Source organism: Loxodonta africana, chromosome X, assembly GCF_030014295.1.
Source record: "Loxodonta africana isolate mLoxAfr1 chromosome X, mLoxAfr1.hap2, whole genome shotgun sequence".
NCBI classification, from domain to species: domain Eukaryota; kingdom Metazoa; phylum Chordata; class Mammalia; order Proboscidea; family Elephantidae; genus Loxodonta; species Loxodonta africana.
In genome coordinates, this window is record NC_087369.1 from 66,429,354 (window position 1) to 66,454,031 (window position 24,678).

Genomic DNA, 24,678 nt, shown 5'->3' on the forward strand with positions numbered 1-24,678 from the left:
GGATCGGGAGCAGTACCGGAGCCTCCCTTCCTCCGTTTGTCCTCGGCGGCTGCACCGCCCCCTTCAGCTCACCCAGTCCCTCCTCCCGCCATGGAGAATAGAGGAGCTCGAAACCCCGCCCCACGTGCGACAGACCCTGGTGCTGCACGCAGGAGGACGCGTGCGCAAATGCGTCCAGGAGGCGGGGCCTAACCCTCTTCTGAGCGCGACCGTTTGCTGGCGCCTAGGTTTGCCGTGGCGCAGAAGGTGTTGCGTTTTCCGTTCAAAATGTTGCGCGTTTTGAGTTGGAACATCAATGGGATACGTAGCCCCCTACAAGGGGCGGTATGCCAGGAGCCCAACAACTGCACCGCCATGGCCTTAGGGCGCCTTTTGGACGAGCTGGATGCCGATATCGTCTGTTTCCAGGAGACCAAAGTGACCAGTGAGCACACCTGAATTCAGCACCCCACGATACTTCCCTTTTCCGTCAGCTGTTGCCCCCGACCCATCTCTTTTTACTTTCCCACTTTCCTATCCCTTAGTGTCTTTCCTCTAGGCTCCAGCTCAGAATCCTGATCCCTCCCCCTTAAAACCCCGTGTGACACCCCAGTTTAGGTCCTCTAGTTCCCGCTTAATCTCCTGGCCTCAGCTCAATCCTAATTCCCTCCCCCTCTCAACCCACATCCCTGCCCAGATTCTCTAATTCCCATTTATTGTCTTGCACCCCCGCCCCGTTCGAACTCCATAATTTCCTCCTCTCCACATCTCCATTTCGGATCCCGAGTTCCCCTTATCTACCCCTATCTGTCCTCCCCAGCTTAGATCCCCTAATCCCCACCTCATCTCTCACCCCAAGCTGCTTCTTGTTGTTAGTTGCAGTAGGTTCGACTCCACTCTTGGCGACCCCGTTTGTGCACAGTGGAACTGCTCCATAGGTTTTTAAAAGCTGGCCTTTTGGAAGCAGACCTCCAGGCCTGTCTTCTGAGGTACCCCTGGGTGGGTTCAAACCACCAACTTTTCAGCTGGTAGTTGAGCACTGTAACTGTGCCACCCAGAGACCCCAAGCTTAAAAAAAAATAGACCCCCTCTAATTTCCTCTCCCTCCCACCCATTTCCCATCTCAGCTCAGTTTCCTGATTCCTTCCCTCTCCCACATAACCCCTCTCATACCCCCACCTTCTCCCTCTGACCCCAGTTGAGCTTCCCTAAGCTTCTCTTCATCTCAAATTCCCTATTCCCACTCTCTCCCATATCTTCACCTTCCTCACCCAGCTCCCTCCCATCACCTAGTCCTCCCCACTCTTAGCTCTGACTCTTTCCTCCTCTCACCTGATATTCACCCACCCACTCCATAGCCTCCTCCCTTCATCTAATTCTGACGTCAGTTCCCTCTCTATCCACCACCTTTCTAGCTCCTTCTCTAATCATGGACCCTTCATTTTTCCCTCCCAATGCTGATGTGTTAAAGGAATTAGCCTACATCTGTAATTCTGGGCCTTTGTGTGTTCCTGGGCCCTAGTTCTATCTCTGACTTAATCTTACTTTTTCCCCCCAGGGGATGTGCTGACAGAGCCCCTGGCTATCGTTGAAGGCTATAACTCCTATTTCAGCTTCAGCCGCAACCGTAGTGGTTATTCTGGTAAATGGGACTTTTTTAAAATTAGGGATGGAGGCAGGTGGGAGGAATGGTTTCCAATATTTGATGAGAAGGTAATAAAAGATATCGGTTTTTAGTCCACGAGAGAGCTAAAGCCACATAAAATTAAGTTGTATGAAGTATAATTTTTATGCATAAAATTATCCTGTTGGACCTCAGAAGCACAGTAGTGTATTGGTTAATTGCATGAGCCAGACTGCCTGGGTTTGAATCCTGGCTCACCTCCTAGCTCTGTGCCCTCTGGCAAGTTACCTAACCTCTTTGTGCCTCAGGTCCCTCAGCTGGAAAATGCCTATTTCCTAGGGTTCTTACAAGGTTTAAGTGAATTAATCCATGTGATAATAATAGCTAACACTTATAGAGCACTTACCATGTATCCATGTAAAACACTTAGAACATTAGCTGTTATTATTATTCTGTGGCTTTTATAGAGGAGGGAACTGAGGCTCCAAGGTTTGAATAGAGTTGCCTCAGACTCTAGGGAGTCATCCATGAGTTTGGAGACTGGTCAACTGTGCCACACTTTATGAAGATGACTCAGGTGTGTGGGGGCAGTTGAAGGGGGACAGGCTGTGCAACAGGCTGTTGGCTGCCAGTCTTGCTCAGAGTACCCTATCTGTCTCCAGGTGTAGCCACCTTCTGTAAGGACAGCGCTACCCCAGTGGCAGCTGAAGAAGGCCTGAGTGGCTTGCTTGCCAGTCAGAATGGGGATGTGGGTTGCTATGGAAATATGGATGAGTTCACCCAAGAGGAACTTCGGGCTCTGGATAGTGAGGGCCGAGCTCTCCTCACACAGCACAAGATCCGGTAATAGCCCACATCTTCATGCAGCTGAGCACTGCTGGTTTCACTGTGCGAGTGAGGTTACGCCAAAGCTCACCTTTTAAACATACATTCACCATGGGAAAGTTTCCAGACTTGCCTTTCCTTTCTAGCCTTGGCTGGGCTACTCACTATGTCACCTCAGACAAATCCTGTTCCCCTCTGAATCCCATCACTACAGTAGGGGTGCTGGCCTGGAGGTCTGGCTCTCTTATTACCATATGTACCTCAACAGCAGCTTATCCAGTGCTGAACTCATTTGCCCCAAGTTGCTCCTCTTTCTGGGTGTTTTGTCTTTGTGAATGACAGCACTGTCACCCGGTTTACCTGAGTGTCATCATAGATGACTCTCTCCCTGACTCACCTGTTGTCATTCCCCCAAGAACTGTGCATGTTAGTTCATTCATATCTCTCTAACCCCTTTTTTCTCTTCCATCCCACAGACAACCAGTAAGTAGAAGCCACATGGTGGGGGCGGGGCGGGGGTCTGTGTGTGAAAATGACCCCTTTTATTGAGGGGAGAATTTCTCTTCTCCTTAGCACATGGGAAGGACAGGAGAAGACCTTGACCCTAATCAATGTGTACTGCCCCCATGCGGACCCTGGGAAGCCTGAACGGCTGGCCTTTAAGATGCACTTCTATCGCTTGCTGCAGATCCGAGCAGAAGCCCTCCTGGAGGCTGGCAGGTACTGCAGTCCTGGGTAGCAAGACTTCCTTGAGCTTGTCCTAGATGCCCAGCCCTGTGCCAGCCTTCCTTGGAAGGGATGTGGGATCATTGACTTTAACTTCCTTCACAGCCTAATTGTAGACACCAGTATGTACACTCACCTGAATAGGCCCTGCTTTCTTAAAGAGCTGTGAGGACAAGATAAATTGGCAAAAACATGGATTTTGTAGTCAGATACATCTAAGTACCTATCCCGGCTTCCCTTTTTAACTCATTGTGAGTCCCAAGGCTAGTCCTGTCTCTCTTTTCTCTTTTGACAAGTGTTTGAATCCCTACCTCACGGAATAGTTTTAAGGATGAGGTGAGATGAGGAAGGTAAAATTAAAAATCTTGGTCAGGGAAGACTGAAAGATTTCCAGGGAGGAACAGGAAAGGTGAGGGTGGTCTGGAGTACTCAAGGGATGATTTCTAGAGGAAGTGGTTCCTGAGCTCAACTTTGAAGGACGAGAAAGATGCCATTAGGTATAGATCAGTGAGGCAATTAGTTCAAACTGGGAATAATGTGACCTTTGGAGACCAGAATTGGTAAGGTGTGAAATGCAGCAAGGTTGTGGTAGGATTGGAGCAGTAGGCTGCTATGAATTGCTGTTAGTTAGAAAGCTTCAATGTGGGAGGTGGCCTGTCTGAGCTCTTGGGTCTAGGAAAAAGTATATGAAGTCAGGACTACTTCTTCCCTTTCTCAAATGTCCAGTTGACAATCCCACTTCATGTTTTTCAGCCATGTGATCATCCTGGGTGACCTGAACACAGCCCACCGTCCCATTGACCACTGGGATGCAGTCAATATGGTAAGGGTCTCTGTAGACCCCTGGCCTCGCTCCTGACTGTGGTTCTGCACAGCCAGCCAACCAATGCTGGGTACTGGGTTGGTGACAACTTCCTTCATGGAAAAAGAGAGCCAGCTTTGAAATACTGTTCTCAAAGCACTGAGGATTGGTGGTATATTCAGCAGGTACCACAGACCTTGCCTTTGGCCTGGCCCTGAGGCTACATGCTAGGGACTCAGTTATACTTCAGATCTAACTCTTAGCTCCTTGAAACTCTCAGTGTGGTGGTGGGCTATAGACACATGACCAGCCCATTATAGAATGGTATCCTCAGGGCTGAGGTAGAAATGGAGATCCCAGAAGGCCAGGGGATCCCAGGGATAGGATTCCTAGGTTAACCTGGACATCAGGGGAGGCATCTAAAAATGGATGAATCTTATGAGTAGAACTGAGCTCGGGGGTAGGGAGGAGAGCAAAGTATTCTAGCATGGGCAAAGGCTTCAAGATGAGAATTTGTCTGGTGTGTCTGGGGAAGTGCAAGTCCCATTCTTGTTAGAGGGTGACATGGGAAAGGAGGTGAGTGGCAGGAGATGGGACTAGAGAATCCTTTGGGAGCTAGATTTCAAGAGCCTTGAACCCCACATTGCCTTTGTCACTTCCCTAAAATACTTTACTTCCTGCTCATGAACCTTCAGTACCCCTCTGTAACTCTGTGAGGTAGAGAAGACATCTAGGCTTGGCATTCAAGGCTCTTTCTGGTCTGTGCTCAGTCTCCATTTCCAGCCTCAGTATTCCTACACACTTCATCCACTGCATCCAGGTCATCTCTCTGCCCTTTGCAAAGGCTATTTTCATTCTAGCTTTGGTCACTGTGCTCTGAATGGTGAGCTGCTCCTCCCTTCTATGTCTTTTTTTCTTATAGTGACTGCTCAGCCAGTGGTTCTGAAACCCTGACTGCACATTAGAACAAGGAGCTTTTACAAAAATGTCAATACATTGGTGTCACCCCAGACCAATTAATTCAGAATCTCTTGGGTACGAGACCAGGGTAGTGGTTTGTTTTAAAATATTCCAGGGTGATTTTATTGTGCAGCTAGGTTTGAGAACCACTGTTCTAAAATCTCCAAGCCAGTTCTCGTCTTCACTTGCCTCATAAAGGGAGAGATCAATAACTTGTTCTGGCACAGTCCAACTCAGCACTGAGCTTGGCACAAAGAAGGGGCTGTGGCAAACGTCCTTGATTAGATACAGAGGAACCATATAAACACAGATGTGACTCCCAGCTGGAAAATTGAGCCAAAATGAGTGGCAGTGGTGGTATGGGGTGAGTGGGAGGGGGCGGAGAGTGTACACTACAAAGTACAAGCCTTCAGTCCCTGCCTGCCTTATTCCTCAGCAAGCATTTACCTGAGTCTGATCTTTCTGCTTCCTGTGAGAGCATCATATACCTTTATGCCTTCTCTTCTAAGTTCAGAACTTTCCTAGGTTTCTCAAGTATACCTCCTACATTCTTCTTTCAAAGAAAAGAGAACTAATGGTATTTGGTCATGTGACAAACACCCAAAAAACTCATTGTTGTTGAGTCAATTCCAACTCATAACGACCCTATAGGACAGAGTAGAACTACCCCATAGGGTTTCCAAGGAGTGCCTGATAGATTCGAACTGCCAACCTTTTGGTTAACAACCAAGCTCTTAACCACTGCACCACCAGGGCTACATCGTGACAAACACAGTCTTTCGAAAATAGCAGAATATGTCCACTTCCCACCAGACCTACTCTTCTAGTCTTCTCATCTCCCTAAATGGCACCATCATCCCCTCAGTCGCGCCAACTAGAAACCTGGGAATTGTACTAGTATTGTCCTTCTTTACCCCCTTTCCCACATTCAGCTGGTAAGCAAGTACTGTTGATTCCAACTCCAAATCATCTTTTAATTTCAATGATTTTTCTCTTTCCTCTGGCACTGTCTCCTAGCTGGTATTCTGGCCCCCAGTCTCACCTCCACTCAAGTCTTGGTTTCACTGCACTCTCCCTCCAGACACCTACCATAGAGGCTGGTCTCTCAATTGGCACACTCTCTTCCTAGGTTACTCCTGCTTAGCCTTGAGATCTCAGCTCCAGATCAATTCCTGAAAGAAAACCTCCTTGGTCCCCAGGACTAGATCAGGTCTGCACTTTATCTCTAGCTTGTCTGGAACATAATAGGTGTTCTATGAACATTTGTTACATTGAATGAGTGGGTGAAGTGTGTTGAACAGATGGGTCAGGATGAGAGCCAAAGGAAGTATTCAAACATGGATCCTTGGAGCACCTCAGCTGGTGGGCGGGTATTGTGCTTAGGGGTGCACAGTGAGGGCTGTTATACACACAAGCTAAATCAAAAAGTGCCAGAGGGTTTAAATGAGAAGGCAACAGTCTTCCTAACTCCTAACCCCAACCCTACTCCCCAGAGGTAACTACTTTTAGCTTTCTGTTTTCCATTCTTTTGGTGAATAGTTCTAGGAATTGTTTTGATTAGGCAAACAAACAAACTCAGATTTGCCATTTATGGAATAATACAGCCTGGTGCAGAGGGAAAAAAAAAACTTGAGTTTTTAAATCAACAAAGAAATCTAATCCCATTTTTTACAGTTCTAAACTGTAATTTGGGACAACCAAATTTTCTTGTGTATAGAATAAAGCAGTTGGTCTAAATCTCTTCCAGTTTCAGGCTTCTGAGTTCTGCTTGTCTTTCATTCTCCTCTGCCTTTTTCTCCCCAGGAATGCTTTGAAGAGGACCCAGGGCGCAAATGGATGGATGGCTTGCTCAGTGTCCTGGGGTGCCAGGCTGGGGCCCATATAGGGCCCTTCATCGATAGCTACCGCTGCTTCCAACCAAAGAAGGAGGGAGCCTTCACCTGCTGGTCGGTGGTCAGTGGCGCCCGCCATCTCAACTATGGCTCCCGGCTTGACTACGTGCTGGGGGATAGGGCCCTGGTCATAGACACATTCCAGGACTCCTTCCTGCTGCCGGAGGTGATGGGCTCTGACCACTGCCCTGTGGGCGCAGTCTTGAGCGTGTCCTCTGTACCCACAAAACAGTGCCCACCCCTTTGTACCCGTTTCCTCCCGGAATTTGCAGGCACCCAGCTCAAGATTCGTCATTTCCTAATTCGCCTTGAACAAGATCCTGTGTTTGGGCATTCAGCACTGAAGCTCAGTAATCAAACCCAGGTACAGACACGTCAAAACAAAGCCAGTGTGCGCTCAACCAGGCCCCGGCCAAGCCAGGCTGGCTCCAGCAGAGGCCAGAAGAACCTGATGAGCTACTTTCAGCCATCCTCTAGCCATCCTCAAGCCTCTCCAGACTTGGAGCTTCCTAGTCTGATGGGTGTCCCTGTGACCCCAGTGACCCCAGAACAGGAAGCAGCAGCCAAAATGGTGGAAGTGCAGGCCAAGGCTTCAGAGACCAAGTATGAGAAGGAGGTGAGGACCTTGTGCTGGAAGTCTGTGCTGGCGGGCCCCTCACCCATGCCCCTCTGTTGGGGCCACGGGGAGCCATGTGTAATACGGACTGTGAAAAAGCCAGGGCCCAACCTGGGCCGCTGCTTCTACATATGTGCCAGGCCCCGAGGTCCTCCCACTGACCCCTCCGCCCGATGCAATTTCTTCCTCTGGAGAAGGCCCAGCTGAACCAATTCAGGCCTAGTCAACCCTGTACAACATCTAGGGCCAGCTCCCCCCCTCGTAAGCGCCCAATGCTGCTGCTTCTTTCCCCAAAGCCCCTTTTTTCTTTCTCCTCCTCCCTCAAGGACCCCTCCCTTTTCCCTTTCTCCTTCTCCTCCAGGGCCACTCTTCCTCTGTCTTCCTGCTTTGCTCCTCCTCATTGGTGAGTTTTTGGTGCCTTGATGCTGTGACCCAGTCCCTCACCCCACATCCCATCTGTCAGAAGTACATGGGAACCAGTTGCCCCAGGAACTGTGCTTTTAAACCCCATTCTACCTTGCTGGGAAATGCATTTATGCATAAATAAAGCCTGTGTTTCAACATACCACATCGTGTGGACATTTTAGACGTGCTCCATAAAGTTGAGTTAGAGAAGCTGCTTCAATGCTGGGTTTGCCCACTGCCTGTGGCCTGATGATACAGCTTTCAGGGAGAGGGGAGGAGGGAGGATTGAAAGGGCTGAAGTTGAATCGGCAAGGGAGGTGAGTATGGTGTGGCCGTAAATCAGAGCCTCCGAACTTACATGTTCCACAGCTGCAACAAATAGGCTACAGGGTGACAAGATACGGATCCCTCAGCCTTCACAGCTGCTAGGCAGGACCTGGGACCATACAAGCCTCCTTAGCAAGTGGCCTCATTAGTTTACACAAGTGTGCCATGCAAATATTTTTTGTGTGCTCTAAGTTGGGAGAACTGCCTTGAACAAGTTGCTCACCATAGCCAAGCCTATTTTCTCACCTTGGGAAACCAGACTGGTAAGTCCTGTTCTATAAGATGCTATGGGAAGGAAAGAGGATAATGGATCGAGGAGGTTATCCATCCCCCCTTGTGGAAAATACCTCCTCAGTTTTGGGGAACCACTCCTCCCCTCAAGGCAGTTTGGCTAGGGCAGGCTCTGTCTCCTGACTTCAAGGGCTACCTGAGGCCCGGGTTTCCTGGTTTACTGGTAAAGAGTCAATCCCTGGATTTTTGTTGAAACCATTGGGAAAGAGTTATAAATCTGCCAAGTGCCCCAGCTCTTTGTGCAGCTCACTGGTTTTTGCCATTTCCTTTCTGGGCGTTTATGAGTAAAATGGGGTGGTCAGACCGACAAGTGGTCTACGTTTCCCTCATGACTCTGTCAATTCTCTGAAGAGGTCAGACCTAGTGCAGTTGCCTGTGTCCAACAAAGAGCTACAAATGTTGCAGTTTGCTCTTTATTTTCAGGTTCAAGTCAGCTAGAGGCACACAGTGAAGCAGAAAGTAGGTCCAGCCCTAAGTGAAATGCAGGTGGGGTTAGGATCCCAGGCAGCTGGTTTCTCAGGCATAGGTGGTGACATACTGGGGTCCCATGTTCCCAAAGTAAGAACGTTCCCACTCACTCATGAGCTTGAAGTGCACAGGGCGGCGACAGAAATTGCAGGCAGCCATAGACATGTCTTGGAGGGGCAGTCCCACCTCAGTCCATGCTACCAGCAGCTTTTCTGAAGGTGGTAGGGGAGGGGAGGGAAGGAATTGGTTAGAATAGGCTTCCTAATCCTTGTGTCAGTACAGATGCTCAAAAATATTGATCCCCTCAGCCCTTCAAGGTGCCATGGAACCAGAAGTAACCTCTGTTTTCTCCAGTGTGTGCCATGAATGTTACCATTTGTCTATGTGTGCTACGATGTGTAAAAGATTGGAAAACACTCAGTTGACACAGTTTGAAGCCACACTATCCTGGCCTGGAACACTCCTAAGTACAGGACATGTTGTGTGCCCAGAAGTTAATCCATTTGATTGGAAACTCCAAGCCTGATGAAGATGACACTGGCAGTAACCACAGGGTCATTAGTGCTGTGACCAGGAAGCCTGGGGGCGGGGGGTACCTAGGAATATGGGAACCCAGAGGAAGGAACCTGACTGAGCTGAAGGAAGTACCTCAGGTGTGTACCAGGGCTTGGTCCTTAGCCCTTTCTATGCTTACTCCCTTGGTGATCTTGTCTAGTCTTTAAATACCATCTATGTATTGATGATTCTGAAATTTTCTTCTCCAGCCCAGACCTCTCTCCTGAACTCCAGACTTGTATATCCAACTGCCTCTCTGTATCTCTACCTGGCTGTCTAGTAGACATCTCTTAACATAAGCACAACTGAGCTACTGATCTCCCTGCCCTCCAGCAAGCCTGCTCTACCTGCAGCCTTCCCCATCTCAGTTGATGGCAACTCCAGTTAGTCTAAAAATTTCAGATCTGATCCTTTATTTTTTTTCTCTCCCAACCCATATTCAATCTTCAAAATCTGACCACTTACCATCTTCATTGCTACCATCATGTCTGAGCCACCATCATCTCTCAGCTGGAATGTTACAGTAGTCCCCTAATGGGTCTCCTTGCTTCCACCTTTACTCCCCTTCAGTTTTATTCTTAACATAAACGTCAGAGAGATTCTGTTAAAACCTGAGTCAGATTATGTCACTTCTCTGCTCAAATCCTTCCAAAGGCTCTCCATTTCAGAGAAAAACCCAAAATCCTTCCAATGGCCTTCAACAACCTGGCCTCGCATTACCTTTTTCTCCTCAATTTTCTATCACTTTCTCACTTGCTTACACCACTCCATCCACACTCCTTTCCTTATTGTTCCTCAAATACAAAAGCAGTACTCCTGTCTTAGGGTTTTTTCTGCCTTAGGCTATTCCTGCTGCCTGGGATGCCCTTCCCTTAGATACAGCTAACACCTTCACCAACTTCAAATCTTTGCTCAAGTGTCACTTCAATTGTGTCTACTCTTACCACTCTATTTAAAACTACAACCCTCCTCCAAAGTGTCCCTGCCCTAGCTCCTGCCTCTAGCACTTCCTATTCCCCTTATCCTGCTCAGTTTTTTTCCATAGCACTTAAAATTGACACTCTATATAATTAGCTTTAAAAAAAATATTGCCTGTCTCCTTCCTCTAAGATGTAAATTCCACAAGGGTAGGGATTTTGTGTCTGTTTTGTTTACTACAATATCCTTAATGCCTAGAACAGTGTCTAACACACAGTAGGCACTCAATAAATATTTGTTGAAAGAATGAATGAAGGGATGCCTGAGTTAGGTTTAGAAGATGAAGAGAAGTAAGCCAGAATAAGGGGTAGGAAGGGAAGCAAAATGGGGGAACTATAAATCAGTGTAGCTAGAGAAGTAAAATAAATGCAGGGAAGAGGTGAGGGCATAGGGGTCATCATTTGGAAGGCACCAAATGCCATGCTAAAGATCTTCAACTCTATAGGTCAGTGGTCTCCAAACTTTGGACTGCACATCCCTATCAGTACAAATGTTTTGGGATATACTTATGATCTATGTATATTTATTTATGTACTATATATGTATATCATTGTCAGTCTGTATATTAAAGATCAGTATCAGTAATGCTTAATTTCCTGTTTTTTAAGATAAAAACAATCATGTAATTAAAATATTCTATGTCACCCTGAGGACTAAGGTGTGCCTGACCCAAGCCATGGTGTTTTCAATCGCCTCATATGGATGCAAAAACTGGACAGTAAATAAGGAAGACTGAAGAAGAATTGACATCTTTGAATTGTGGTATTGGCGAAGAATATTGGATATACCATGGACTGCCAAAAGAACAAACAATTCTGCCTTGGAAAAAGTACAGCCAGAATGCTCCTTGGAAGCAAGGATGGTGAGACTGTGTCTCACATACTTTGGACATGTTGTCAGGAGGGATCCGTTCCTGGAGAAGGACATCATGCTTGGTGAAGTAGAGGGTCAGCGAAAAAGAGGAAGGCCCTCAATGAGATGGATTGACACAGTGACTGCAGCAATGGGCTCGAGCATAGCAACAATTGTGAGGATAGTGCAGGACCGGGCAGTGTTTCATTCTCTTGTGCATAGCGTCACTACGAGTCAGAACAAACTCAACGGCACCTAACAACAACATTCTATTTCCTTACCCTATGGATCATCTTGCATACCCCACCTTGAAAACCACTGCTCTAGAGTTCAGACAATAGGGACCATGAAGAGGTTTAAGCAAGGGAGCAATATGGTCAGATTTGCACTTTTGGAAAAATCTCTCTGGTGGTCAGTATGGAGAAGGAATTAGAGAGAGAAGAAGACAAACCAGTTAGGAGGGTGTCATGTTGACATGGATTGAAGAAATGGCAGTGGAGAAAAGGGTACAGATTTGAGAGAGATTGTAGAGAGCATTGGCAGGATTTCAGGATGAGCTGGCTATGGGGTTAAGGGACAGGTAAAGTCATGGTGCATGCTTCTCATATTTCTCTCCTGCAAAGGCTCAGCATAAGTGAACACTCGGAGATCTAAGAGTACTGAGAGCTCTATAATTGAAGCCTAGAGCAACAGAGAAGAGTGAACAAAGGGTCTAGGAGTCTCATCAGCTCTGAGAGGCAGTAAAGCCTAATGGTTATGACCATGGAGATTAGAGTCAGACTCCCCAGTTCAAACCTAGTATCTATGTGTTGTGGAGTAGTAGTTATATATTTTTGTGCCTAAATTTTTACACATACAAAAGACATGATCGTAATAGTATCCCTATCTCATGAAGTTGTGCGGATTAGATGAGTCAATGCATGTAAAGTGTTTCAAACAGTGTTTGGCACGTGGTAAGCACTTCATAAATGTTAGCCAGCATTATTTAATATTTTTCAATGAATGAACGAATGGCATCTACGTATTTTGTCCTTCTTGAGCTCTCACACTGCCTATGCTCCAGCGAAACTCTGTTTTCCTATCTCTAGGTCTTTGCTCATGGAATTCCCTTCTTCTGGAATGTTTTTGCCCCATATCCACATGTTCATCAAGGTACAGCACCAGGACTTCCCTTACCCCATAACACCTCCCTAATTTCACCCTCCTCACCTTCTCTTGCCATAAATGAGCTCTCTCTCCAACTCCTAGAGCACTGAGGCTCATTATATTAGACCAGGACCATTCATGTTTGTATCTGTCTCCTCTGCTAGACTATCAGTTGCTCAAAGGACTTGTCTGCGTGTCTTTCACCCAACAGGCCTGGAAGGAGCACCTATTATATGCCAAGCCCTGTGCTAAAAACTTCACCCAACAGAAATCCAGTAAAAAGGTAAATTAACTAAACTGGCATCTTTCAGGGTAAAACTCAGTGTACTCAGTTCTACAAGGCTCTCAACCTGGCCTCTCTCTGGCATTGTCTCTGTAGACTCACAGCTGGACACTCCTCTCCCCTACTCCATTCTTACCACCCTACATTCCAGTAACACCTGCTTCTTGTTCTTGATATATCCCAGGCTGCTTCTCACCTTTCTCCTTCCCTTTATTCATGCTCTTCCCTCTGCTAGGACTACCTCTTCCATGCCCTCTTCCTTCTATTGGTTTAGTCCCACATGCCTTGCAAGACTCAGCTCAAGTATCACCTCCACTAGGAAGCCTGCCTTGAATCCCACAGGCTGGGTCAGGCCCCCCTCTCTGTTCCCACAACTCCACCAAACACTGCCTTTGTTGAGCACTGGTAATCCCTTGATGCCATTGTTTGTCCACTATGGCCTCCCCAACCAAACTGGAGCCCTACAAGTCTAGGAGTCTCATCCGTTTGTGACTCTAACATAGGGCCTGGCACACAATAGGTGTTGAAGAAACATTTCTTAAACTGAACAGCATCTATCCTCTCATATTCTTCAAATCCTGGGGCTGAGGGGATGGGGGAGTGCTGCAGGTATACATGACTTACCCACAAAATCTTCCATCATCTGAGGGCTGTGGTGGGGGGAGGGTGCCAGGCGCAGCAGCTCCTCACCCCGGGGGACAGTTGGGTAGTTGATGGCTTGCACATAGATGCCATGCTTGGTGAGCAGGAGATCACAAATCTTGCTGTTTAGTGCTGCATCACCCACCTGGGCTCAGGATAAAGACCTATTAGAATCTGATATACTGGCCCCACCATCACCAGATCCATTAAGGAGGTGAAGGGAAACAGGTCAAGAAAGGTAAGTGGATTTGGGGACAGAAGTTTTCATAAGCGGCTTAGTGGCAGCTCCAGTATTTTTACCAAGGGCAGGCTCAGAGGCAGCAATCTGGTTCGGAGGGAGTGGGATCGAGGTGGTGCTAGGGGCCTTGTCTTGAAGCTGTTTGCATAACAAGCACACTGGTTTTCCTTAGCTGGTATGTTTATTTGGGGTGACAAGATAAACCCCACTGCCCAGCCACCTTGGGTACTGTCACTGGGTTAATCCAAAAGCAGATACTTTAAAAAGCAGCCTTTCAAGAGAATATTGGGTTAGTCCAAGAAGCAATGACTATTCCTTTCTCATGCATAAAATAGTCACAAAAAAGTGTCCTTTCCACTCCCCAACTCACTGACACACAAATAGATGCCATTTAAGAAGTAGCAGTTCATTTTTGAAGGCAGTAAACACTCAAAGGTAGTTGGGAATCCAAAATAGCAACTAGTGCCATGGCTTTGACGTTAGTCCTCAGTAAGAAATGTGTTTTACACCATGACACATAATACAGGTACATATGCACATATGCAAAACTGAAACACACTTCTGACAAAATGATACCCTTACTATGTGCCATGTGCTCCAACATTTTCTATTCTATTTCTTCTTCCTTTTTTTTTTAAATGATATTCATAACCCACTAAGTTTATTTCAGGACTCATTAATGGTCTTGATCTACAGTTTGAAAACACTGAACTATATAGGTCATGGGTACTCAATATTGTGAGGGTTAGGATAGCCTAACAAGCATGTGATAATAGCTAAAGCGAAAGAGAGAGAGAGTCTGGTTATATCCAGAATGGTTGATAATTTTTCCAAAGGGGAACAAAGCTGGCAATAAGGAGGATGATTAACAGGAAAGCAACTAGTTGATGGCAGGAGCAGATATCGTGTTGCTGGAAGTGGGGAGGATTCCAGAAGAGATAAGTGGGGAGGACAATGGGCAGGTAGGGCTCTCACCCGGATGGGAATGATGTGGCTGGGGCAGGGGATGACAGGAAGGCCCCTGTCCATTAATAGCTGGCGCATGTGCTTGACGTTGCGCTGGTGGGTCCGCCTCAGGATTTGGCCTTCCACTCCCTTGAGGAGCCGCACAGACTCCAGAGCCCCAGAAAGCACCATGGGGGGCAATGACGTGGTGAAGATGAAGCCCGCAGCATAAGAGCGCACCATGTCCACCAAGTCTCGGGTGCCGGCTATGTAGCCACCCACACAGCCAAAGGCCTTGCCTGGAGACAGAGAGGAGAGGGATATGCACAGACCCCATAATTAGCCCCCAGAGGAACAGGATCACGCCCCAGGTAACATAAGGAGGCAAACCAGAACATGGGGCTCCAGGTTCTCATCCTAGGCCTCTGTTCATCTCTCCTGTCCATGACAAGGCAGACAGCTGATAATTCCACTGCTTTGAGATAAGGCTTTCAAGGCCTGCCATATGCGATGACTAGATAGGCAGGAGCTGGGTGGGGAGCCTCAGTTAGTTAGGGCCAAGAGTGGAGCTTAAATGAAGCTTGATGGTGGTGTGGAGGAGGGGTTGAGAAACACAGCTCTCTACTTACTCAAGTTGAACCTGGCTATTTGGCCCAGCTTAGGGGTCTTCTCAAAGAACCCTTCCAGACTTTCTCAGGAACGCTGCAGGGGAGTGGGAGTGGAGGGAAAGAATCTAGAAGGACACCAGAGTGGGGTTCTGAATACTACCCAAATATATCCTGCAGTTTTGGGGAAGAGGAGGAGTGAGGCCCTGCAGGGACCTCCTCTTTGAGTTGTATATAAGGGAAGCCCAAGACACTTACTCACCAAGAGTTCCAGAGACAATGTCAATCTTGTGCATGATTCCATCACGCTCCCCAATCCCAGCACCCCGTGATCCATACAGTCCTACAGCATGGACCTCATCCACAAAGGTCAGGGCCCCGTACTGATGGGCCACGTCACACATTTCCTCAAGTGGACAGATGGCACCTGAGCAAAATCAAGGGACAAAAGTAGGGGATAGTAACACTTTTCCAGCTCCATCTCCAGAGTGTAATTTACTGTGCATCCCTCCTTTGGATTGAAAAGAGGGTTGTAGAGAAGGAGGAGGGTGTATACCCTCATTTGTGGCAATTCCAAACTTCTTTATATGCCACGACTGCCTTCACCCCATCTCCACCCCAGCTGTGTGTGTGTATTGCAGTTCTCTGTCTTTCTCTTTTTACTTCATTCTGAAGTCTGTCTTTGTGTTTCAGCACTTGTCCTCCTATCTCTGCCTCCTTTGGTGTTTTTCCTGAAAGTCTGTGTATCTAATCTAGAGTTGACACTAGCGTATATGATGTCTTTGTTTAAATAAATTGTAAAAAATCACTTTTTGCTCCAGGTTAATGCAGTCCTAATAGCACAATTCACCCCCTCAGCCCAGTGCTGTTAGTAACCCCATCAATATATTTATTATTGATTGGTCCTCCTTGTTTCCATCTTTCTGGCTTTCTGTTATTATCTCTCTTATTGCATCATGTCTGTCTGTGTTTTATGTGTCTATGTTTCAGTCTCTACTGTATTCTCTGTCTCCCTCCTCCCTCCACCCCACTATTTGTGTCCCTTTCTGTCTGCCTCTCTGACAATCTCTCTGCTTCAGGCTTTCTTTCTCTGTACCTCTGTGTCTCTGAGTTTCTGTGTGCTTCTGTCTCTCTGTCTTTTCTGTGTGTCTCTGTGGGAATGTCTTTCTCTCAACATACATCCCCGAGGGCTTCCCTCCCACAGGCTCAGTCTCAATCTAGGGAATGACCACAAAATCTCTGTGAAAGCACATTAGAACTAATCTATATTCCTCTCCAATTCCACACAAATTTTTTATTTTCTCCATGTTATTCTAGACATTTTCGATGCTGACAGTTGTTGACAAGGTCTTCAAATGTCCAGAATCTCATATACAGAGACTTTGTGGCTACTTTATATATACAAGAACGCACATCTTCTGCCACTCCCCATTCCTCTCCACTCCCTGGAAACTGCTGAGGTGCAGAGAGTTGGGATACGGAAGAAACTTTCTCCAGGTAGTACAGGAGATCCAGGTAAGGCTTAAAGAATATGAGCAACTGGTGGGACAACGTGAGGAAGCCAACCACAGGAAGTGGGGCCTGATACAACGAAGACAGTGTGATGACTCAGGCATCCTTTCAACAGGAGAAATTCAGCCCTAGGATTGACAATTTAAGTTTTCACCAATCAATCAATAAGGCACCATTAATTTGTAAATGTAAGGAAGTAGAATGGTCCTAACATGCTTTCAAATAGAGAAATAAGGAATTGGAATAATCTCAATGGTAGAAATATAAAAATGAGATAGTTTTACTTTATTGTCAGTTGTAGAAATGTGAGAGTGGGAATGATAAGTTTCTTACATGTATTAACTCATGTAATTCTCACAGCACTCACCTAAATTTTTCAAAAAAGGCAACTGAGACACAGAGCACTTAAGAAACTTTCCCGAGCTAGTAAGCTGCCATGCTAGCATTTAAAAGTGGGTAGTCTGGTTCCAGAATCTGTGCATAACCTCTACATGATGCTAATGGCACTTCAGTTGACTAAATTAGGAAAGACGGTGGACTCTCCCTTGTTTCAGCTGGAAAGGTGACAAATTGGAATGAAATGAGGACTTATTCCCTTAAATAAATCTGGAAAGGGTTAGAGGGCCATGAACAATACAAGATGGATCCTGCCCACAAAGGACTCTGAGAGAGAATCAGACTACCTTACTGAGCAATGACCTGGGCCGGGAGAAACCACACCAAACACCTGACTTCATGGTAACATCAATTGGAACCCATTAACTAGTACAAAAACAACCCCATCCATCATAGATTAGACATGTTTTTATTCCTGGGTCCCTTACACATGTCCTTGCACATAAGCACTAAGGATATAAACCCCCACCTCACACTGCCATGTGCAGACCTCTACCCAGGTGACTCGGCATATCCCTGTCAGTTGCAGAAATCTTGGTGCCGACCAGTATCTGTAAGTTCCCTAATAAAAGCTAGATCTGATCAACCTGGCTTTTTCTGCCTCTTTTTTTTGAAATCCGACCTGTGCCCCTCCAAGCCACTCCTGCTGCTGGTGTTTTAGGGTGCAACAAAAGGAATGCCTAGAACACCTGATTTCTACTCAAAAGAGGCAGCACTAGAATGATTTGAGTATTGTTCCAGTTGTGGGAAGACAGGAGGTAGAAGGGTAAAGGCCTCTTATTTCTACTTAAAGCATATTAAATAGGATGGCTCCAATCATCTCTAATTCTTATAACTAGGTATTTATTTTACCTTGGGGAAAATTGAGGCTCAAAGAGTTAGAGTTAAATTAATTTACCCGAGGTCATACAGCCAGAGGTAGAACCTTGGTAGATAGGATTTCAAATCTCTTTGACTTGAAAACCTGTTTTGGCTCCAATGCTTAATACTGGACCTTGAAAAAAATCCCAGGCAATGGTTTCTGAAATTTTCCATTGCAGAAACCAGGAACTGGAATGATTGGTTTGCACATCATTTCTAATGGAGGAAGTGTAGCATGAGGGACTTGGAATTATACATCATAGGGTGCAAATACTCACTCTGGCACCAATTTGCTGATCTACCCAAGACAATTTTTATGCTGTCTCTGAACTTTAGTTTCTTTATCTGTAAGATGAGTGTACTAGTCATGCCTCCATTTACTAGCCATGTGACCTTGGGTAATTTACTTCATTTATTTGTGCTTCAATGTCCTCATGTAAAAAGTGGAAATAATAACACATCATAGAATTGTGAAGATTAAGTGAACTAATACATGGAAAACACTAAGAAATTTGTTTGGCAATAATAAGCACTCTAAACATTAGCTATTATTATTATCATTATGGTTTTTGTGAGACAGATACTAGTAAACATACACTCACACATGTACATACCATCCATGGAGTGAACAGTTTCAAAGGCCACAATTTTAGGTGTCTCTGGATTAGAATTTTTTATAAGTTTCTTCAGGTGGTCAGGGTCATTGTGCCGGAACACAAACTTGGCTGCTCCACTGTTGCGAATACCTTGGATCATGGAAGCATGATTGCCTGCATCTGAGTATATGATGCATCCTAAAGAACCAGATGTATAACTCTTAAGCTTCTGTCCCAGTACTCCTACCTGAATCTCATGACTGACCTGGAAGGGGGAGAGAGCCAATCCTTTTCTATCTTCGAAGATGTTGTTCTGCTTCTTTCTCTTCTGGAAGCCTTCATGACACCACTCCCTCCATTCCTTCCCCTTCCTGAAATTCTAACTCCTACATCCTTCCCTCAAGTCATATCTAACCCTGGTCTGGCCTATGATTGTATTAGGGTGAAGGAAAATTTAACTTCCCAGGAATCTCTGGGGCTTCCTGAGTACAGGGTTCTTGGTCATCCAACACATAAGATCAAGTCTTGGAAAGGGATTTATCCCAGGGAATGCTTGTTGACTTGGACTGATGCTAGATTCTTCCTGGCCTAGATGAAATCCAATCTCTTCTAGGTAACATCTTTCTGCTTATAGTTAAAGGGCTGGGTACTTACTAGGTTTTCATAGCTTGAACCATAAGCTCATGGCATGTCAGAGCTGGAAGAGCCATTTTAATGACCATGAAATTCAGCCCCTTTGGTGTAAGGAGGTGGGAAGCTAAGGTCCAGAGAGGGGTAGGACTTTCTCCAGGATCTGAAGAATGCAGGGCTTTTTACTGAGCAATTCTAGGAGAGTAGATGTGGGTGAAGAATTGATGAGGAGAGTTGATTCCCAACCTCTCCAAAAATGCACTGACATCAGGGAACTGTGGCTTTTCTCAGGAGTAAGGAATCACTTTTGCCTAGGAAAATCAGGCATGGATTTCTGGCGGACATGCCTTGAAGGACAATGATACTGGGAGTTTCTTGAGACTAGAAACTACATCTGTTCACCTTTCTGTCACTGGTACCCACCATACGACCAGGTATACAGTAGATGCTAAGTAAACATTTCTTAAGTGAATGGATGAATAAACAAATGACTGAATAATAAATAAGTGAATGAGTATATGAATAAATATATTCCTGAATGGAAGAGTGAGAAATATGGTGTCAAAAGATAAGACTGAAGAGGTAAGTAGAGACTAGAATATGGAGGGTTTTAGAAGCCATGATAAGGAGTTTGGGTTTGGTCCTAAGGTCAACGGGGACCCATTCTGACTGCTGTGAAGAACAGATTGTAGGAGAAGGGCAAAGGTGAAATCAAGAAAATGATGGTAGTCTAGGCTAGGATGGTGGCAGTAGAGATGGAAAGAAGTTGAATTCTAATGGTTGAGGAGGAGGTTGAAAGAAAAAAAATTCTCAAAGATATTGGGTTTACTTGGAGGTTATGGGTGGTGTTGGAAAAGTTCCTGAGAAGTAATTGGGGGTGTTTACAGTGTATTAAAGAATCAGCAGGAAGTGAGGAATTAGACAGCAAATGTGGAGACATCTCTCAAGCAGTTTTCCTGTTACAGGAAAGAGAGAGATACAGTAGTAGCTAGAGAATGATGATGGATTGAGGTAACTTTTTTCTTTTTTTTAAAGACCCAAGACTTGAACATGTTTCAGGGCCAAGTTGGTACAGAGGAAGAAGATGAAGATACAGGAAGGGGATATGAAATGGATGACCAGGATTCCTGAGGAGGTAGCAGGGAATGCAACACAGTGTACCAGTGATAAGAGGGAAGGAACAAGGAGAGGACAGGTGGGGATGCTCATGATTTTGCAGGTAGTTTGTAGCAAGGAATTGAAGACATTCCTTTCTGGGGTCTTCAATTTTCAGTGCAGTAGGAGGTGAGGTCTTATGCTGAGGGTGAGGGTGGTAGAGGTGTGGGAGGGCTGAGGGTAATGAGGGTTTGATAAAGCTTCTGTGAAGACTTGGGGAACTGCCTGGGAAAATAGGATTGCCAGGCAGCTTAAAGGAACCAGTAGAGGTTGAGGACCATGAATTTTTTGCGGCTCCCATCTGAGCAATTGTGTGAGCCCTGAATTGACATAGACAAAGTGGAGAGTTGTATTCATCCAAGGTTGGGGCTATGATGGAAGGACTTCAGGCATATTAGTTGAGGACATTATTGTCTAGAGAGTGGGAGCCAGGGAGATGAAATCCATTTACAGGTGAAGGGAATGGCTTTAGGTAGAAGGAGAGATACTCCTTCCATTGAAAAAGGAAAGACTGAGGGAAAGGTAGATGAACAATCTGATAAGTTTGTGTATGGTGGCAATAAGTCAAAGGAGGTCCTGTCTGGTGGCTTCTATTTTCTTTGTAAAATAGGAGGTGAAGTTATTTGCTAAGAGTGAAGGAGGAGGTAGCCAAAGGTTTGAGAAAGGGGAAGAAGGTTTAAAGAAGTTGCTTTGGAAACATAAAAGGACTGTTTAGGAGTGTTAAGAGCCCAGGTGAGTTGGAGGGTGATGAGTTTACAATGTTACCTTTCTGTGAGATTGGATGATATTTCCCAGTAGTGTTCCTCAGCCTAGGTACAGAAGGAGTGAAAGCAGATATAGTCACTCAGCATTAAGGCAGTGCAAGGCGGGTAAGAAGCAAGAGCAATCGGAGCAAGTGAACTCAGAAGAGAGGGAAGAAGTGATGGAAGTAGTGAGGCTGGATGCTATAGTGCAGGATACCAGCCCTGAGCCAAGCTCGGTCCTCGGGCTCACCTGGAAGGATCTTGGCCAAGGTGAAGAGAGTAGAGTCATTGGCCACAAAGCAGGAGGAGAAGAGCAGGGCTGAATCCTTCTGGTGCAGCTCAGCTAGCTCCTGCTCAAGCTCCACATGAAACTTACTGGTGCCTGAGATGTTGCGGGTGCCACCAGCTCCAGTTCCATGACGCTGCAGAGTCTCCCTGACCAGGAGAAAACAGAAAGGAGGAAAGGAAAAGAAACTCTTGTTAGGCACTGAGGAACTGCGTATGTTTCCCTCCCCTGGTGGAGGTCAATGTTGACTTAGTGATGCTATATAAGCTGTGTCCTATGTGACAAAGTGGGAGGGGAGAATGGGGAAGACAGGGATACATGGTCCCTCCTTCTTAGGCTGGAGGCAGTCAGGGATGAAGGAAGAAACTAGGTTTATTTTGAGCAGCATGAGAAACCTTCTAGAGGAGGTCACACTCAATCTGTGGCAAGACTCATTCCCCAGGCAGATTAAGAGCTCATGGAGAGTCGGCCTTGCTTGGTTTCCTCCCATCCTTCTCCTCTATGGCATTGGATATCCACAAGTTTGAAAAACATGGCATGTTGACTGACTTAGTCTATATCCTGGGATTAGATATGCTGGAGGACCTTCAGCAAGAGGGATGATAAGTAGAACTGGTTTCTACTGCCAGCTGTGCCTTGTCATTCCATGTGTGGCTTTGATTCCTCTCTGGGTGTGTCCCCATAGCTCATGACCCAGACCTTACAACTCACTTTGTGGCCTGCAAGACCCGAGGGTGCCTGCTCATGCCCAGGTAGTCATTACTGCACCAGACAGACACATCCTTTGAGGACATAGATGCCTCAGAGAAATGTTGGGCAAAGGGGTATGAATCAGCCCAGCGATTCACAGTCTTGAATACACGGTAGGTATGGTCCTGTTTCTTCTCCATGATCTTGTTCCTGAAAAACTGGTCATAACCAAAGACGTGGTTTCCTGCAGGAGTAGAGATGGGGATGGAAATAATTCATTTTAAATCTCTTCCTGGCTAGTCCACGGCTTATCCATGATGTTGACTTTGAGTTCTCCAATTCTCATTGCATTTATTTATTTATTCACTTAGTCATTGACTTACTGGACCACAGTAACTCTCTACTCCTTCAGTCAACGAACACTGCTTACTCATTCATTCATTCATTCAGTAATTCATCCACTCTTTCACTCAGGCCTACCCTTGGCATGGCTTCATGCCTTTTTCCAAGGTTAGTGTGGCAGCCTCCTTACTGGACGCACTACTTCCAGAAAGAGTATTGACAGAGCTAGTTTCTAGTTATCATTCTACCACTTCATAGATGTGTGACCTTGAGCAAGTCATGAATCCTCTCTCAGTTTTAATTTCCTCATTTGTATAATGGGGCTAATAATACCCTTCCTTCCAGAGTTGTGATGACAAACAGCATTTAATACACCCAAACTAATGTCTGGCACATAGCAATATTAGTATTATTACTATGACAATAGTAGGAGGAGCAGGAATCCCTGGGTGATGCAGTTAATGTGTTTGGCTGCTAACCAAAAGGTTGGAGGTACAACTCCATCCAGAGGTGCCTAGAAAGAAAGGCCTGGCAATTTACTTCCAAAAAATAGGCCATTGAAAACCCCATGTAGCACATTTCTACTCTGACACACATGGAGTTGCCATGAGTTGGAATATACCAGTATAAATGAGTTGATATATTAGTAGTGATGATAGGAGCCCTGGTAGTGCAGTGGTTAAAGTGATTGACTGCTAACCGAAAGGTCAGCAACTCAAAACCACCAGCGGCACTGTGGGACAAAGATGTGACAGCCTGCTTCCATAGAGATTTACAGCCTTGGAAACCCTATGGAGTCTCTATGAGTTGGAATTGGCTCAGTGTTAATGGGTTTGGTTTGTTTGGTTTTTTAGTAGTGATGGAAATAGCTAATATTTAGTTATGTTAAATACAATAGCCCAGGTACTATATAATAGTAATAATAATAAAATAGCTAATATTTAATCATATTCTTATAGTCAACATTTAATGAGTGACTATTCTGTGTAAGGCACTCTCCTAGGAACTTCATAGGTGTTATTTCATTTATTCCTCACAACAATCTTATGTGGTAAGTTATATTAATATCTCCAATAAACCACAGCCTCTATTAGCCTGGAACCAGAAGAATTAGATGGTGCCTGGCTACCACTACTGACTGCTTTCACTGGGATCACAATAGTAGGTCCTGGACAGAGTGGGAGAAAAATGTAGAACAAAATTAAAATTCATAAAAAAGATCAGATTTACTGGTCTGATAGAGACTGGTGGGACTCCCAGGACCATGGCCCTTAGACATCTTTCAAACTTGGAAGTGAACTCACTTCTGGAGATCACCTCTCAGCCAAACAATAGACAGGCCTATAAAAGAGAACAGTAACATCCCTGAGGAAGGGGCACTTCAGAACAGTCAACCATACCAGACCAAAAGGGCATCATTTGCCCAAAAGCATAGTTCAGAAGGCAGGAAGGGGCAGGAAAGCTGGACAAATGGAAACAGGAAACCCAAGAACGAAGGGAGGAGAGTGCTGACACATTGAGGACATTGCAACCAATGTCACGAAACAAGCTGTGCATAAATTGTTGAACGGGAAACTAATTTGCTCTGTAAACTTTCACCAAAACCACAATAAATGTTCAAAAATAATAAAAAGTACCACTGAAAAGTATGAATTAATTTTATTTTAATTCCATTTTAAAGATGAGGAAACTGAAGCATAGAGAGGTTAAGTAACTTGACCAAGGTCATGCAGCAAGTAAGTAGTCCCCAAATAAATGACTCAGACAGAGCCCACCTCTTTAACCACTGTCACTACAAAATGGGACAACCCTATTTTCAGGATAAATTGAAATGTATGCAAAGGGCTCTTTAAACTCGAGAAACTTATACTTGAGACAGAAATCACGTTGTTGCAGATAGCAACTTACACAGCTCCTGGGGTGTAAAATCTTAACATCTTTACTGTAGGGATGTTTGGAAATATGTATCAAGAGTCTTTAAAATGCACATGCCGACATACCTACAGAAATATTTGTGCCATATTTAACAGACAAGTGATTAGTATCAGAATTTATTTTTTAATATCTCTGAAAAATTACTATGAAAATGTTTCAACCTAGTAGAAAAATGGGCAAGGAATATGAACAGACAATTCAACAAATGTAGCAAAAGATGCTTAATTGAGGAAAATCAAATTAGAAAAATAAATTTTCACCCATCAGATTGGTAAAGATTTAAAAGTGTGATAATATCAAGAGTTGGAGAGGATGTGAGACAATGGAAACTCTGACTAACTAGCACAGCCACTTTAGATGGGTAATTGTCAGT

General features: G+C 45.3%; 2 protein-coding genes across 4 annotated transcripts in view; one reads left to right on the top strand and one right to left on the bottom strand.

The window, feature by feature from the left end:
- On the top strand, window positions 1-10,513 carry APEX2 (apurinic/apyrimidinic endodeoxyribonuclease 2). Of its 3 annotated transcripts, XM_023539367.2 has the most exons (7): window positions 1-424; window positions 1,538-1,621; window positions 2,266-2,446; window positions 3,002-3,148; window positions 3,908-3,977; window positions 6,720-7,424; window positions 7,786-10,513. In XM_023539367.2, exons 1-7 carry the CDS (start codon window positions 268-270, stop codon window positions 7,969-7,971), a joined length of 1,530 nt encoding a protein of 509 aa, XP_023395135.1. In that variant the 5' UTR covers window positions 1-267; the 3' UTR covers window positions 7,972-10,513. The 3 variants fall into 3 exon arrangements, with proteins under 3 accessions (XP_023395135.1, XP_003420421.1, XP_010598219.1); XM_003420373.4 differs by having other exon boundaries at window positions 6,720-7,901; XM_010599917.3 differs by lacking the exons at window positions 1-424; window positions 2,266-2,446 and having other exon boundaries at window positions 6,720-7,901.
- Window positions 8,721-24,678, bottom strand: part of ALAS2 (5'-aminolevulinate synthase 2) — a 25,655-nt gene continuing 9,697 nt past the window's right edge. The window contains exons 4-10 of the mRNA XM_064278357.1: window positions 22,050-22,272; window positions 21,303-21,487; window positions 18,543-18,722; window positions 15,422-15,586; window positions 14,585-14,853; window positions 13,354-13,516; window positions 8,721-9,127 (exon numbers count right to left, since the gene is read on the bottom strand). Coding sequence (XP_064134427.1) covers window positions 8,964-9,127; window positions 13,354-13,516; window positions 14,585-14,853; window positions 15,422-15,586; window positions 18,543-18,722; window positions 21,303-21,487; window positions 22,050-22,272 — 1,349 coding nt within the window. The 3' untranslated portion in view covers window positions 8,721-8,963. The remainder of the gene's footprint in view (window positions 9,128-13,353; window positions 13,517-14,584; window positions 14,854-15,421; window positions 15,587-18,542; window positions 18,723-21,302; window positions 21,488-22,049; window positions 22,273-24,678) is intronic.

Bases quoted from the DNA above. Each gene is read 5' to 3' on its own strand.
- APEX2 (XM_003420373.4), top strand. From the start codon at position 268: ATGTTGCGCGTTTTGAGTTGGAACATCAATGGGATACGTAGCCCCCTA. The intron at 1,622-2,265 runs GTAAATGGGACT...ATCTGTCTCCAG, and splicing joins CAACCGTAGTGGTTATTCTG to GTGTAGCCACCTTCTGTAAG. The intron at 3,149-3,907 runs GTACTGCAGTCC...CATGTTTTTCAG, and splicing joins GCCCTCCTGGAGGCTGGCAG to CCATGTGATCATCCTGGGTG.